The sequence below is a fragment of the Electrophorus electricus genome, chromosome 7 (genome assembly GCF_041902795.1).
Source record: "Electrophorus electricus isolate QZ-2024a chromosome 7, ASM4190279v1, whole genome shotgun sequence".
Taxonomy (NCBI): domain Eukaryota; kingdom Metazoa; phylum Chordata; class Actinopteri; order Gymnotiformes; family Gymnotidae; genus Electrophorus; species Electrophorus electricus.
The window spans coordinates 24,588,280-24,601,581 of NC_137503.1; the positions used below are offsets into that span (position 1 = coordinate 24,588,280).

General features: G+C 49.7%; 1 protein-coding gene across 4 annotated transcripts in view; it reads left to right on the plus strand.

Annotated features, from left to right (window-relative positions):
• The window catches only part of nkain2 (sodium/potassium transporting ATPase interacting 2), a 99,028-nt gene that overhangs the window by 61,390 nt on the left and 24,336 nt on the right, over positions 1–13,302 (plus strand). For 2 of the 4 annotated variants that reach the window (XM_081717446.1, XM_081717447.1), the window contains one exon: positions 9,368–9,568. In XM_081717446.1, the coding sequence (XP_081573572.1) occupies positions 9,368–9,568 (201 nt within the window). Of the gene's footprint in view, positions 1–7,180; positions 7,555–7,706; positions 7,848–7,984; positions 8,018–9,367; positions 9,569–13,302 lie in introns of those variants that run through there. The other 2 variants (XM_081717445.1, XM_081717444.1) reach the window with 2 other exon arrangements.

The following is a 13,302-nucleotide window of genomic DNA, read 5'->3' on the forward strand; positions in this document are numbered from 1 at the left end:
CCGTAGGTTCCAGATTATCCTCCCCCACCCAATCGAACCCTGCTGTGTCTCTCACTGGCTTTGTTTGCCTCCTCTATGTGGCTAGTGCCCTGGACAGATGCCAGCCGGAGCACATGGCCTCCTCTGACCCCTTGACCCCTTCCCCCTTCCCATTGGCAGCTGCTCGGGGGGGCCTTAGCCCGCCGCGTCTTGCATGGGGTGCCGCACCCATGTGAGCCAGCACAATGCTTTCATCTGTACCCCGACCATCCCAGCAAACAATCACCTCTCTGTGGGCCTCATCACATTCAAGGACTCTTGTCATGGGGCACTAGCCTCCCATTTCTGCTGTTGTTGTTGTCGTTGTTGTTGTTTTTTACACACGACTGCCACAGCGTCAGTCCCCAGAGCGTTTCAAGGACTGTCCAACCCCCTCACACAGACCGCATGTACCGAGAGAGCAGCACTGGGTACTGACTGGCTGGAGTGCCACTGTGCCATTCAGAAACCAAGACCAGATGTGTTTTTTGGGTTCACCCCCGATCCGCCTCCTCCCAGCTGCGTGTGGCAGTTTTTTGGGGGCACTCAGAAGATGCCAAGCGGCTACAGTGGCGCTGCAGGAGGTCCGGAAGCAGAGCCCGAGCCAACCGGGCCTTGCCTGTGCTAGCCTGGGCATCGGCACCAGTCTGGCAGGCACACGTGATTACAACCCTGGAACTTAAAGGAAACGGGAGCGCGTGAAGAAGCAAGCGATTCTGGCCCTCATTTCTGAAATGGTTTGCGCACACGTTACATTCTTTCTTGATCTTCTTTCGCGCTTGCACTTCTAATGGAGAAGGTGAATGCTCAGAAGGGGTTTACATCACCTGCATTGTCATTGTCAGCGCGAAAACATCTTCCCTGTCCAGTCACAGGACTTTGGCTCCTCCAGCCTTAGCTGCTGCACTCCCTTCCCCTGCAGAACGCTGGTGTCAGCCATTACACACATATTACACTTGGCCCCCCGGCAACCAATCCACTCCCCCCCCGCCCACACACACACACACACACACACAAGCTCAGTGGCACAAGTATCTTTCCTTCAGCAATCTGTTCTCTCCCAACAAGAGAACAGGAACCTCTGTGTTTGACTCCCTGCCACCTTCCTCTGGACGGTCCGAGGTGATCCATCGTGCCGTGGGTCGTGGCTCAGTTCGAGTAACCGCTCCTCCAGCAACAGCAGCTTGGGAACTGGGCGCGTGCGATTGGAGTCCGCCCCCAGTCCACGCCCTGGCACAAGCCGGCGGCAGGTAACCCTTTCGACCGCAGTTGAAACGAAACGCTGCCCTCTGTGGGACTGCCCCCGCCAACACCCCAGCATCCCGCCGTGCTCCAATGCGTCTCCTGTATATCCCGCCACTTATGCCAGCGGTGCAGTTCTTTTCTGCCCCTAGACCGCTAAAGTACCACATCGCAAAGAGATAAGACTTTGATGTAGAGTGAAAAAGAATATTAGAATGTTTTAGAGGCCCAGAAATAATGTTTGATTTTTTTTTTTTCATTGTTTTATTTTGTTGAAATGGCCTGCTGTTAGTGCCACAGTCTGTGTGACGTTAATGCTTCTATTCCCATTTGCAGCAGCTGTTAGAGGGCTATTAGGATCGGGTGCAAAAGCTCTGGTGCTACGAAAACAACTGCGTATGGTGCTTGTCCTCACTGAGGCAGGGTAATGCCTCGAGTGCCGTAACAGAGTGCACCCAGCTCGTTTGAACCATATGGGCCGTTCGGGAGAAGCGGCGCGTTGGTTAATGGAAGCAAGGGATTTAATTTGCCGCACGTGGACGGCCACCCTCAGCTGCCCACGCCGCCTCCGACGGGTCCCGGCTGAAGGCAGTGGCTGATTTCAGGTCCTGTTCTGGACCCCTTCCCCACCCGTAGCCCCCAGCCGCCCCGACTCTCATCGGCGCGGATACTTGGAGGCAGACCGGCATTGTCCGTAGCGGCGCATCAGAATAGCATGAGCTCGGCAGCCCACGTCAGACACACAGCCCACATCCACTCTATGCTGCTTTCTCTTCTTCTTGTCTTAATTTCTGTCTCTTTTTTCCTCTCTCTCTCTCTCTCTTTCTCTTTCTCTCTCTCTCTCTCTCGTTCCCCAGCTCCGCTGCATCTCTTCAGCCTCATCACCTTTTCTATGTCCTCTGATTTTCCGTTCTTCTTCTTTTCAGCTCTTTTCATCTTTGGTTCTCCTTTCCTGTTCTATCCACTCTTTTGCGCTATCCCTCTTTCTCCATCTGTCCTCCTGATTTTCGCCCTCTCTTTCCCTCATCTCTCCGCAGCCCCTAAGCCCTCTGCTTTCTCAGTTCAAGGGAGCTTTATTGGAATGGCGGAATCAGGTGCAAATTTGCCAGACAAAAAAAAAAAAAAAAAGTTTGGAAAAGCAGAAAAAGAGTGCAAAAATAGCAATAATGTCTTTAGGTTAAGGATGGCGATAATGGCTCTCATAGTCATAATTAACAAAATAATAGTAAAACGTGACAAGAATTCTCTCTCATTGTCTCTCACTTTCCTTCTCTCTGCCTCTATCTCCCTCTCTCTCTCTCCCACTCTCTCTCTCTGTATCTCAGTCTCTGATGGCAGAACAGCATGTAGATGAGAAGTTTGCTGTAACTTGTCCTATTTTTCCTGAGTGGAAGTGCTTCACTCGGTTGCCTTTAAAGTCATCCAGCTTTGATCTTCTCTTTCTCCTTTTGTTTTGATCCTGCACTGGCTGGCCTTAATATAAATTTAAAGGAAAGAGCTTGTTTTACATAGAATGTGCGGCTGTCTCACCTACATCGTTCAGAAATCACACAGTACTACCTTTCAGTTGAACTTATTTTGGACTTCGGTTGAATTCTTGCCACTGTTGTAGCATACGATCTTTGTCTTTGCATTTCTGTTCACAATTTAATAAACATACGTTCGTCTCTGTTTAATGGAATTGAGACAAGCATATATATATTTTTTATCATTCTTCATGTGCTGTATTGTCTGTGTCAGACACTTTTTATCACTAATAATATACCCAGTGGTGTGTATGTGCGTCCGTTTTTTCTTTGAGCTGAAATCGGAAACGTTGGTTCAGCACACAGGAATCACGCTTTAGATGTGCGTACGTCACAAGACGAACGTCTGTGAGCGTTGCCCCCAGGGCCTGAGCGAGCGTCAGGGGCTTCAGGCCTGTTGCTGCCATACCTGCTGATAGGGCGCTTGAAGCATGGGCCCTGTCCCTGTGAAGACGTCAGTGCGCCGCGCACGCCAGGGTATATCGAGGACGTGTGGCAGCATGCAATTCCAGGCAGCGAGATGCAAGTAAAGAAAACAAGCGCTCTTGAACGGCCTGACTCTCTGCGGTGAAAAACCCGCGGCGGCACCGTGTTGGAGGTGAAAGGTGAGCAATGACATCATGCAGGATGATACGATTACTAGGACCTTGATTTGATCTCCTGCCATCCAGCCGAGCCAATATTCACTGCTTTTGCTCCATTTGTAAGCCTTCAGCTTGGGATCTCAGGACATCTGCGGCGTGGAGGCCGTGCTGCTGTCGGCCCCTGAAGTGAAGGGGTTAAGGGCCATTTGTTTAGCCCAGCAGAGGGGGGAGCGTGAGGCAGGTGTCCTCCTCGCCCAGTCTGGTGGGGGGGGGGTGCTCGTCGTTAGACTCCTGTCCGGAGCGCTCCTGTCCACGGCCCCTGTCCCCTCCCTCGGCCTGCCAGATGGCTAGCAGCAGCTTGGGTAACAAATGGGGTGGTCCCGAAATGTCCACACCTTCTATCTAAAAAGTGAATTACCACTCTAATATCCAGCTGCTGAGGCGATCAATAAAGCGCCAAGGTACTGATGAGCATGGCCTATCTAAGGGCTTCCTCTCCTCCCTTTCTCTCTCCCTTCATCCCTCTCTCCCGTTATTGCCGTTTTTCCTCTCCTCCCTCTCTCTTTCTCCTCCCAGCCTCTCTCTCTCCTCTGGCTCATCTTTTTTTTTGTTTTCTTCGCTTCTCCACCTTCTGTTCCTCTCTCTTTGCATCTCGCGTTCTCTCTCTCTCTCTCTCTCCTCCTCTCACCATATGATATCCAGACCAGTGGTTTCCGTTTTTAATGGATAAACAGCACTCATGCCCATTCACATTGGTATCATCGGCTGCACGCAGACGCCCTGACATTTCAGCATTCCGTGTCGACGTTCCACTACCCCCTACCCCTACCACTGGTAAATATGTGTTGCCCGAACTGCAATATTCATAAACATAAACAATCCTCCATCTGTTAATGGACGTTTTCGAAATGTCACATCGCGGTTTCTGACAAACACATCCTGCTCACACTCCAAACAAGCCCCCGCGTGCACGTAGAAGGGCCGGGAATAGAAGCTCCCTAATTAGGGCCCCTTTCCCTTTTTTTTGGCAGTGTTCTATGCCAGCACATGCAATTATTTTAATCACAGCAGATTAATTTAGTTCTACCAAATGAGCTTATTTCATGCTCTTGTTACCAGGCGCAGCTCCTTGAGTGACGAGGCCCATCTTCTCAATGGATGGCAACGGTGTGACCTTTTTCACGGAGGGGAGGTCTTGTGTTACGGGGCGTCGTCATCCATTCTCGGCCTGCAGCGGCCACGCTTTTCTGAGGTTCTTGGCATGCCGGTGCCGGAGCTGCCTCTAGGCCTGCCTCAGCCCACCTCGTACGGTCGGTAGCAGGCTCCAACACAGCCCACAATCCCGCTCTTTAAACTTCATTACAATGATGAGCAAGGAGCAGGGTATGGTGAAGGAGATGGGGAATAGAAAAGATCCAGAATAATGTGTGTGGATGATTCTCAGAGTTCTAAAGGACACCTACCAGCAGGCTTTGGGGATGGTGCGATTCTGGCTTCAGTAACCCTTTTTGTAAGGATGGATTTGACCTCAGAGGGGTCCTGGTGCTCGACAAAAGATCTCACCAAGTGAAGACAGCATGATCTCAGCCTTACGCATTTGTGACATGTTTCTAGAATGTGTTAAAGTGGGTGCCATACCTCCAGCCCTCCATCCTCTACACCTTCACACACCCCCACTGTTCATTACAGCAGACACTCCATCTAGGGTCTGTGCCCCTCCTCCTGCTGACTCTCTTGCTGGTGGGATAGTTATTGCTGACTCCCATGGCATGTCAGTCTGATGAGAGAAAAGCATCTCTCGGCGGACAGGCAATTAGAGCCCGCGTGGCGAGCAGGGCCCTCTGTCCACGCTACCTTCCTGTAATTGCTCTCGACAAACAACTGGGACGGCATCAGGGAGTGCAGCGTTCCCGGACCGGCTCGAAATGTTTCCGGAGATGATCCATGGCACGGGTGGTTGCGGACAGAGCTGTTTGGTGGCGGAGCTACTCCAAGCAGCACAGCACGTGGCATTCTCGTTATGCTGGAGTAGGTGGAGGTCCTGCTGTAGCTCCACGCCCAAGGTTTTGGTAAGCGCTTTAGGCGATATGGTGACTTATTTACCAAGTCATCGCTGTCACGTTGGAGGCATTGGACGATATCGGTGCGGAACGCGGGGTTTTCGCTTTTCTGAGACTGATCCGCTCAGGACATTTAACTGCAGGAAAATATGTAGCTGATAGGCGTACAGCTCATTACCAGAGGATGAGTGAAAATGGCTTCGGGGATCTGCAGAGTTTGACGCTTTTTTCTAATCGAGGTATAACTAGCACACCACAGAAGCTTAAACACTTTTACAGAACTGAGATTTAACCTTATATGGCTTTAGTTATAAAGACATTTTTATGTAAGTCTTCCTTGGGGAGAATCTCAGTCCTTGGTGTACTTCTTTTCCAAGTAGAAGTGTAGGTCTTACTCAAGCAAGACAGCAGATTGGCAAAGCAGGGCATTGTGGGTCAAACATTGAATGTTAAATCTCATGCTGGGTATATTACTGGATATATATATATATATACATATACACACACACACACACACACACACACACACACACACACACACACACATATATATATATATATATATATATATATATATATATATATATATATAAAATCAAAATTGCAGTAAAGTACATAGAGTTTCCAGAGAAACAGAACGTTTCAGACAGAGGTCCATTATCAGTTGTGCAAGCAAAGTTTGGTTGGTCGGCTGGTTGCTTACCTAAGTGGTTGGTTCTGTTTTGCTGCTAACTCTTTTCCTCTTAGTGTTCACTAGTTTTGCTCATACCACAATGCAAAGTGCCAGCCTGAGGGAAACATGGCCAGGGCTTGACTGCAGAAACTCATTTACTGATGGATATTGATGACTGATACCCATATCCTGGTTCTGTTCCTTCCATCTTCCTCCTCTCCACTCGGCCGGCAATGGCATTCAGAGGACAAACTCACCTTTTTTTTTTTTTCCCTGATGGTGAGGAATCAAAGCAGCGTCGCCACCATAGTGTGAGCGAACTGCATGCCCTGTGGCCCTTCACCACATCACGCTCTCTTTCAGAGGTCGCTGCGAGTTCGTGGAAGGTTCCTTCCCTCAGGGTAATTTGTTGCACAAGACCCCATCAAGCAGTACGCTGAGTGTTATAGCTAAGGCCATTTCCATGGTGTCATGGGTCCTCGAATATCATCTTTGTTGCTATTTTTGGCATTTATTTCAAGCCTCTGCTAGACTCTCATCTGACAGTCATTAAAGAAAGTCCTCTTCTCCAAGCCAGAGGCAGCTGGCTGAAACAGCACTCAAGTTTTAGCTGGAAGCCACCAAAAGAGTTTAGATAAGTTCATTTTGTGCTGCCTTGGTTTCTAAGCGAGAATAGGACAAGGGAACAGTGTTTGGCATTGTTTTGTGCATCTCTAAGGGCAGCTTAGATAGGCAAAGACAAAGCAGCCTAGTCCATTTTGGTTCTGTTTTTCAGGTCCCTGTTTTTATGCAGAGCTCTTTTGTTCATGCAAACTAAGTATAATAGCACTGACCATTTAAATACCATCTTGAGCAGCAGAATTACTAATGGCCACATTTTCCTTGAATACACAGCAATACAGATTGGTCATTTCCCATCCATTATTCCATTAATTGCTTTTACTTTCCATAATGGTGATGACTCAGGTTGGACTGCTTCATTTGGCTTTTTTTTTTTTTTTTAGCTAATTAGTAATAATTGTTTCAAATTTGATTATTTTATCGATTTTATCATCAGTACAGTATTTTTTTTTCCATGGGCTGCTCCCACAACCCTCGTTGTGGATGTCGGACGTTATTTTTGTAGGCCTCTTCCCAATCAATGCGTCGGGGAACAAGGTGCCGGACTGATCTCCAACGACCGAACCCCCCCCCCCCGCTGGGAATTCAAACCCCATCACCCTGCCATACTCCCTGCGACCCACCCCACCCTGCCAGACAGCAGCAGGAGGCCAGGCATGCTCTTTATTTAGCCTTTATCTGTCTCCGCCTGGACACAAACGCCAGGACGCCTACTGCGCTGCATGTTCATGTTCCATGCTTGCCACTTGTTGGGTGTAGAAGTGACCCTATGGCGTATCTCTGACCTGTCGTGTTTTTTTCCCTTCCTTTACCCTGCCGGTTTGTCTCAGGTATTTTTATTCCCAGCTGAGTGTTTAATGCAATCTGAACTTAATGATTTATTATTTGTCGCTAATCTAATCTGTCCTTCACTGTTCTGATTTGCCATTCGGGCTGCGAGATTTGGTTTTGCCTGACCATTACATCCGACTTGACGGTGCAGGAAAAAACGCACGAGATGCAAGACCTGCCCTTCGGCCGGCGGAGGGAAAGGCTCTGTCACCGCCGGACCGAGATTAGTGCCACCAGGCCTGGTGTGGGCAAGCCTTCAACAAACCCTGAGCCATTGATCTGGGTTTTACGGGTGAATTAAAAGCACTTTATCACGTCTCCTACGCTCTCTCCCCTCCTGCTGCGGAGCACGGGCTGACTGATCTCAGCGGGGAGACATAATAACGTTGCTGACACAGAGCCTTCTGGTGACTCACTTTTACTCAACAGAGCCGAGGACCAAATCTGACAAACACTGAAGAGGTGCTTTTGTTTTCATGGTAATGGTGTCAAGTGTTTCCTCGGCTAACACTTTCTGTCTCGTTGAGGGTATTGTTCTTCTCGTTGTTGTTATTGTTGTTTGTTTGTACTCTACTAAAATTTTCCGACCGAGCGCACAGCTAACCGCATGAACAGCATAAAGGCCTGCGGCCCTGTGAGTAGAAACGTTAGCTGACTGTTCATTGGAGCAAGTTTACCAGGCTGTGACTCCTATGACTCATGAGTCTGATTTAGCCGTGCATGTGTTTGGCAGGAGAGCCAGGTAGGAGCTGTTCTTTTTTTCACTTTTTGATTCTGGTTATTCGTAATGAGCCTAATGGACTCGTGAGCCGCTACTGATTTCTTAGTTCTTCTCTAATTGAACCTAAGCATTCCATCGTTATTTAAGGATGCTCCTGGGCACCCGTTACTATATATCAGGGTCCTTGACTGTCCATCAATTAATCCTACCTGCTTGCTTGAGCTAATTGGCGAATCTGGCAGGTTGAGGCAAAATCCCCGGGAAGACTTTTACACGGTGAACCTGGACTGTCCACATCTGTGTGGGACTGTCGTGTTGTGAGAGCCCTGACGAATTCGCTTCTACCTCTCCATTCCTCTAACGCTCACTGGGGCATCACATCCACTTCACACATCCGCTCCTTTGGATCAGTCGAGACCGGCAGGCACAAATGCAATACAGGGACAGACAGAGTCTCATCCCTTGTTTGTGAAATTTATACCAGGCCGAGCTAAGCGGGAGACAGTCGGCTTCTGCTTATTATGGAGCCCTTGTGCTGCCGCAAACGAAGTTCCCCGGGGCCCCCCGAATAAAACGGCGTGAATGTGGTGTCGCAGGATGTTAAGCAAAGCTTTTAAGTTGATTACTCATCAAACAAGACAAAACCTTGACAAATAGTGGAGTAGATTTATTTCTTTCTCGAATGAAGTGTGAACGTATACCCTCTCCAAATGTTCAGAGGTGATCATGAACAGACGACAACTGTAAATAAAGAATTAGCTTGACAGAAAACATAAGGGCAAAATATTTAGAGACCCCCGCCGAGCAGCAAATTCGGCCTAAAACGCCAAAGTGAGCGCATGAGTTCTGGCTTGATTGGAATATTCCAGAGTGCTTTGCATTTGACCTACATTGTTAAATCAGTCAGAGTTAGTGGTATTACACTCGCTAAGCCAGAAATACATCATTAAAATGCTTTTTCTCTTGCTTGGCTTACACGAGACAAAGAGCAAAGAACTAATGCTTCCATGCACATAGGCCGCGGGGCAGACGCAATGCCGCCAGGGTGGTTGGGTGCGTCTAAAACCTTTTTCTCTCTTCCCCGCCCGCAGGACACGGACCTGATCATGACCTTCAACATCTCCATGCACCGCTCCTGGTGGATGGAGAACGGGCCCGGCTGCAAGGTCACCCCAGTGACCCCCCCGCCCTCGTGGGCTCCGGAGGACCACCGCTACATCAGCATCGCCGGCTGTGCGTTGGAGTACCAGTACGTGGAGGTGGCGCACAGCTCCGTGCAGATCGTCCTAGCCGTGAGTGTCCCCATCCCTCACCCCCACCCTGCCCCCAGACCCACCCGCTCCACTCCCCTGCCTCCCGCAAACCCAGGTGCCTCGTTTCGAGAGGACTGAAAGCAGTGCATGGAGCACCCGGGTTAGAAACCGCTTTCGAACGCTCCGTTTCTTGCCAGCGATGCGTTCACAGGCCCCGCTTGGACCACGGACAAACGGAGGACGTGTTCTCACCTCCAAACCAATTCCCTCTGGGGAAAAAAATCCCTTTTTTTTTTACCCCCTTCACATATTGTAATGTGTTACAAGACCAGGCCTAACCAATCCTCAGGAGCTTTTTCCATTTCATGCTATTTACAAAGTCAGCGTGGGAGCTGAGAGGGCGTGCGAGATGACGTTGAGATTCACACTCCAGGCAGCGGTTTATTAATAGGAACCTGTCGTGTTCCTTACCTCTGAGTGTCCAATCTCCTTCATTCACTCATGATACCTGCCTCCAGTCCTCCTGCACTCAGCAGCTGTTATTCGCACCCGAACCCTTCGCATCCCCATTTTCGCGTCCCGCCACGCCTCTCGCCTCCACCTCCCCCGGCGTCCGATTGGCCGCCGCATCATGCCATGAGTTGCTCTGTGATCGTTTGTCGCAGCACGGGCGCGCTTCTGCTCCCAGTCGGACCGCATTAAAATGCGAGGAGGCCCGGGCTTCTGTTGGCTGTAGCGTGCTTTAATACGCCAGCCGTGAGCGCGTCAGAGGCCGGTGGGGGGACTTTACCACTGCCGCCCATAAACAGCCGTACCTGCACACAGCCAGGCGGGAGCTGTGTTCGGCTGGTATTTATAGCTTGTGCTGCTCGAACAGCTAATGGCCCTGCAGAGATCTTATATCAGAAGATAGCGGAGGAGAAAAGCAGCTTCTTGCCTGCGTGAGCGCTCAGACTGAGAGCCTGTTGGGAGCTTTTAGTGGTTTCGCGGGCCGCATCCCCTGGGATAAGAATAAGCTGTGTGTGTGCGTGTGTGTGCGCGTGTGCATGTGTGTGTGTGTGTTAATGCATATGGCTGTGCGCATTTGTCAGTGCATGTCTGTGTGAATGTCTGAGTGAATGTGTACATGCATACGTGGATGTGTGTGTGTATATGTAACTGAACGCGTATATGTGTGTGTATAAGCATGTATGTGTGTGTGTGTGCACATGGAGGTGACTGAATATGCATGTGTACATGCATGAGTGTATGTGTAAGTGTGAGTATATACATGTGAGTGTGGGTAAGTGTGTGCGTGATCTCACTATATGCCAGCGTTCGGAGGTACACAGCCCTGCGCGTTCCGAGGTAGACGGCCCTGCGCGTTCCGAGGTAGGCGGCCCTGTGCGTTCCGAGGTAGGCGGCCTTGCGCGTTCCGAGGTAGACGCCCCTGCGCGTTCCGAGGTAGACGCCCCTGCGCGTTCCGAGGTAGGCGGCCCTGCGCGTTCCGAGGTAGGCGGCCCTGCGCGTTCTGAGGTAGACGGCCCTGCGTGTTCCGAGGTACGTGGCCCTGCGCATTCCGAGGTAGACGGCCCCGTGTGTCTCTAGTGCGCCTTTAACTCTCAGCCCTTCCTGGTAATTACAGCGCTGGGGCTCCAAGCCCGCGCACCACCAAGCCCGCCAAGCACCCCCCCCCCCCCTTTCACAGCAGCTTAATGTATGCCATGTAATTAGGGGAATGAAACATGTTTATAAAACAGATCTGTGTGTTGTGCTATGGAAATGATAATGTGGAAGCTCCCATCTTTCCCTGGGGAGAGTCGGTCCTCTGTGCCTGGATGAGAGGCCTGAACCGTTCTCTGCACCACAGTTTCAACAGCTCGGTTCTCGGTCTTCTCCCGAACACCTGCGCACGGCCCACACGTAGGCACTTGCTCGTCCGCTTAACACTCTCTCACAAACGATGAAACGCCCATTACACCACCATTATACAGTTGGGAAAATTGTACTGGTTACTGATTTGTCCATACCTAGGAAATGAACTACTTGCAGGTGACACAGACAATACTGTACTCCTTACTGCCATTCGCGAATGCTTTTCAGTTCCATGTACCCGTTTGGAAGGTTTCTGTAGGGATCTGTTTCTTCAGAAGTAATAATGGCTGAATCAGTTTCAAGACACTAACCTTGGAAATGGCTTCAGTTATTCCGAAGCCTCCCATCAATAAGTTATTAAGTTATGTTCGCTGTCAAATCTCCAAATATAAAAAGGGGCACAGCTGTTGCACCTTGTAATTTGCGTTCCCATCCTGTTGCCTGCAGAATGGAACGCAGGTGTGTGCCCTCGGGTTTCCTCAGCACATTTGGATGAGAGAATAAGGCTTCTGCTTAGAGTTTGTCATGTAAGAACTGGCCAGAGTTATTGCCCAATAACATTTATCCTCCCAAACACCAACCTGTTCCGCTGGGCTGACGTAAGAGAGCTCCTGCTGGCAGGATCAATATGACAGTGATTGAATTAAGTTCTTTGTGAAACATTGAAAGGGACAAGGCACTCGTGTGTGTGCACGCGCGTGTGTGTGTGTGTGTGTGTGTGTGTGTGTGTGTGTGTGTGTGTGTGTGTGTGTGTGTACATGTGTGTGCGTGCGAAAGTCTGTGGGCTCCAAATCTGTGGTGGGAGAGTGAAGCCCCTACAGTGAAGAGTGAAGCCCCTGGTGCTGTTTAAAATGCAGGCTTAGTCTTTTTTGTTGAAATGTACAGTTTTGCTTGCTGGAAGAATTTGGCTGAGAGCTTGTGGGAGCAGTATACACTTACGGATTGATGATGCTGATTTTCCCTTGGTTTGTTTGTGTGTGCGTGCGTGCACGTGCGCATATGTGTGTGTGTGTGTGTGTGTGTGTGTGTGTGTGTGTCTCTGTGTGTGTAATTTAATCAACAGTCATTTCATGAGAGCTTACCCTTAATGCCTTTCCTTTTAGAATCAGCCAGATAACGAAACAGTTGTATCATGATATATTTTTAAGAATCAAAAACTTTATTTCCTTGTCTTTATAAGACCAGATGTCAAGGCTCAAGGGTGTGTTTTTAAGGTGTGGTGCAAGCATGTAGCCACCAGCTGCCACCCATGTCAGGTCCTGCTCCACACAGGAACCACAGGCATCAGATATCTAAATAGCAAAAATAAAAAACAGTTCGTAGATTAAACATTCTCAATATCTTTAAGAAGAGCTAGCTAATGACATGTTTAGTTAAATTGGGCATGTAGGAGCCAAGAGCAACATGGACTGGGTCCCCAAAGGCTGATATAGAAAACCACCGGCCTAGATGAGACCTCCGAGATGTCAAAGGTGTATTTCCAATGTTCCCTCCCTAGTGACTCTTTCACCTCAAAACATCTTCCTCTTCCAGTGCCCCTTAAACACCCAGCACCTTGATTCGAGCTCTTCGTCTAAGTGGTGATCTGAGAAGAGCTAGGAATTGATTTTCCCAATGCCTTCGGAAACCCATTAAGATGACAGCTTCTCTGCAAGTGGCTTTGTTTGGTAAGGGAGGTCACGATGAAGCAGCTCAGGATTTAGCTGCAGCACGAGGCAGCACAGTCGCCTGGCCTGGCCCGGCCTGGCCCCGCCCCGCCCTGCCTCACAGTCTCTCACGGGCTAAACCAGGGACTGCATGTGTTCCATCAAATGCATAGGCAGCGGTGTCACGCCTTTGACCCACAAGTGATTAGACCCGGAATGACTGCCTTTTGTTTCCTTGTGTGGGGAATGAGGGTGCTGAGAAGAAAAAAACAG